At 50.8% G+C, this 3,218-nt stretch overlaps 1 protein-coding gene across 1 annotated transcript; it reads left to right on the top strand.

The window, feature by feature from the left end:
* The first annotated feature begins 1,685 nt into the window (after positions 1 to 1,685).
* LOC125517394 (fasciclin-like arabinogalactan protein 1) lies at positions 1,686 to 2,526 on the top strand. The gene has a single exon (XM_048682587.2). It carries the CDS (start codon positions 1,855 to 1,857, stop codon positions 2,440 to 2,442), a length of 588 nt encoding a protein of 195 aa, XP_048538544.1. The 5' UTR covers positions 1,686 to 1,854; the 3' UTR covers positions 2,443 to 2,526.
* The last annotated feature ends 692 nt before the right edge of the window (positions 2,527 to 3,218 follow it).

Below are 3,218 nucleotides of genomic sequence, written 5' to 3'. Positions count from 1 at the left end.
CGGTTGAGCTTGAAATGTTTTCTACACTGAACATACACCATTACATGCATGTTCCATGTCAAATTTTGTCATTTTTCGCGATTCGTTTGTTATATTTAAGTTGTTTATTGCATTTCTAGGCATTTTATCAATATAAATAAAATTTTGAACTACAAGTGCATGAAAAGGTTAGAAAAATTGAAATTACTGTTTATGTTCTTTAGTTTATGTTTAGGCCTTATCCATGAAAAAAAAGGAATTGCAGACATCTGGGTGCCAAGATTCGACACTAAACATGGAGTTAATTGGTTTTTTAATTCCAATAAATGAAAATAAAGTCTTGAAACACGAAGGCATGATGACTTCATATGACATCAACATGTCGTGGTCAAAATTTAAGAATGTTTCACAAATCTTGTGACGTACACTGCATAGAAACTGGGCCCGGAGGTTGTGACGTGTGTGAGGTTTTGTACCATCGACGACCTCGATATGTCCATGATCTCTTGAGGTTTGCCTGCCATGTAATGGTCGATCTTGAATAAATTGCTATCACTGCGATGGAAAAGCTCCCGAAACTGACTGTTCTTTTTATGTTATTACTTTTGAGGGTTGAACCTAACTGCTCTGAGATGAAAATAGCTAGACACTAGGTGGTGGACTAAAGATATAGCACTACTACTATGTTAGTATCCGGAAGTTGCCTAGTCCATTTTGGTACGTGTAGCTAGTGGAGTAGTGGTGCTCGTTCAAGTTCTTTTTTCCCCCGAAGAATACCTAAACGCGGATAGTGTGCGGGTCCTGTGTGCAGTGAGAGACTCAGAGTGTCCAACAATGTTTAGAACAGACCTTGAACCGAACATGCACGTAATAGCATTCCTCGGAGACTCGGAGGTCTGCCTGCCATATGGTCGGTCTGGTTGCTTCGTTCTCTCGGCATTGCCTGGTTCCAATTGCACATGACGACATGGATCATTCATATTCCTACTGGGTACACCTGCTGAAAGGCCGGTGTACCGCCAAGAAATCCAGTTCAGCTATTCCTTTCGTTTCAAATTACTTGTCGCATGTATGAATGTATCTAGATATATTTTAGTTCTAGATACATCTATTTCTGCGGCGAGTAATTTAGAACGAAGGGAGTAGATGAAACTCACCTCACTTCCTCGGTCATGAGGCCATCCCTTGATAGATCACAGTGCATGCTTAATGGGACATTGTTGTCTGACCGTACCTGTAGGTCTGTTTCAAACTTAACTTGAAAATACTTTATTTTCAAGTTAAGTTTGGAACAGATTTAAATTTCTAAATTTGATCCCTTTGCTACTATGTTGTGGTTCTACATCACATCATATGTCGCCCTAAATGAGCGTGCTTTCCCTCCAATCCATATGATCCGCTTCTATTATCGGTACGAAAGTCGAAGCGCCAAGCGACCCATGATTCGCACTAAGTAAACACGACACTAAAAGACTGGTCATAGTGGGGAGTAACTTAGACTAGTATCATATACATGACATTAGTCTAAGTTACTACATTCATAATGCAAAATAACATAATAATAATATCATAAATGGCTTTATTTATTAACTTGTAGACTCATCTTATCTTGAAAAACGCTATGTTATAATAACATATTATGTTACCATCTCTCATTAACTACTTGTCATATAAGCAAAATTTTATTGGAGTTACTCCCACTGTGACTAGCCTAAGCCTGAGCGGTGACTAATTTCCACACCAAGTAGCAACTACTAGCTTGTACTGGACTCGTGTGTCAAGCTAAGCCACCACCATTTGCTATAAAAGCAGGGGTACGGTTCAGATCCTCGCTCGCCTCTTTCATACACCAGAAGTGCAGTAGTGCAGTACACAATGGCATTCCTCACCGCCAAGTGTTCGTCCGCCCTGCTCCTCCTGTTCGGCCTGTCCGTGCCCCTGGCGGCGTGCCACGGCGCCGCCCACAACATCACCGCCATCCTCGCGGCGCGCCCGGACCTCGGCGAGTTCACCAGCCTGCTGGCGTCCACCGGCCTCGCGCACGACATCAACCGGCGCAACGCCCCCATCACGGTCCTCGCCGTCGACAACGCCGGCATGGCTCCGCTCAGGGCGCGTCGCATGCCACGCGCGGCGATACGGCGCCGCCTCTCGCTCCACGTCCTCACCGACTACGACGGCGCCAGGCTGCGTAGCCTCCCGCCAGGCGGCTCCGCGGTGGCGTCCACCCTGTTCCCGGCCTCCCGCTCCGGGGCCGGGGCCGACGGCATGGTGAAGATCGTCATGCCCGGGCTCGGGCTCGGTGACGAGGGGCGAGCGAGGTTCCTGCCCATGGGCTCCGGCCCCGGCTTCTGGCAAGCCGCCTTCTTCGTCAGGTCCGTGCACGAAGCGCCTGGCGACATGTCGGTGCTGCAGGTCTCCGCCGTGATGTCGGCCGGAGGCCCGCGCAAAGCTGCTGATTAATGCCGTGTTAGACTTTGTAACGTAGCTTAATTGTGTAATATGTATATTGTGTATCATTATAAATATATATGTGATAGGTCATCCTTAAAGGGTTGAGCCAGTTCCCACAAATCTTACGTCTAATATGGTATCAGCATAAACCTAGGACCTACTCCACCTCCGTCTCAGCCGCCGCCGCCGCCGCGCCCCAAACCCTAGGGCCGCCGCTGCAATGACTGCTTCCGCCTCTAACTCTGCCAGCTCCGGGACCATACCCGCAACGCTGGCCGCCCTGCTGAATCTTCCTGCCCGCACTGGTGCCTCGCCGACGCCGCACTTCTTCGGCACCGCGGCGGTGGGTTCGCTGTTTTCCGCCCCGATCCCGCCGTCTCCTGTGCCATCGACCGTGGCGGCCTCCCCCGCCGCGATGTTCGCGCCACCGGCGGCTACCGCTGGCTCGTCCCCGACACTCGCCATCATGCCGGCGGCCTCGGGGGGCTCTGACGATCAGCGTGCGGGTGTGACACCCCCAGCCCCGGCGGTCTCCGCGGTAGCTGCCACCGACACTGCCCTGAACTCCGGGCCGTTCCACTTCGACAACCTCATCACGACTCGTCTCACGCCGGACAACTACCTGTTTTGGCGCGCCAAGGTTCTACCGCTGCTCCGCAGCCGCTCCCTCCTTGGCTATGTCGACAGCTCTCTGCCGTGTCCACCGCAGGTCCTTCACACCGTCCACGGCCCGGCCATCAACCCGGCGCACCGTTTGTGGGTGCAGCAGGACCAAGCGATCCTCT

The sequence above is a fragment of the Triticum urartu genome, chromosome 6A, assembly GCF_056163025.1.
Source record: "Triticum urartu cultivar PI428250 chromosome 6A, HENAU_Tu73, whole genome shotgun sequence".
In the NCBI taxonomy this organism is placed as follows: domain Eukaryota; kingdom Viridiplantae; phylum Streptophyta; class Magnoliopsida; order Poales; family Poaceae; genus Triticum; species Triticum urartu.
The sequence above is the reverse complement of the archived record's forward strand: the minus strand, read 5'-3'. Positions and strand labels throughout refer to the sequence as shown.

Excerpts from the sequence above, each read along its gene's own strand:
- LOC125517394 (XM_048682587.2), top strand. The coding sequence starts at position 1,855 with ATGGCATTCCTCACCGCCAAGTGTTCGTCCGCCCTGCTCCTCCTGTTC.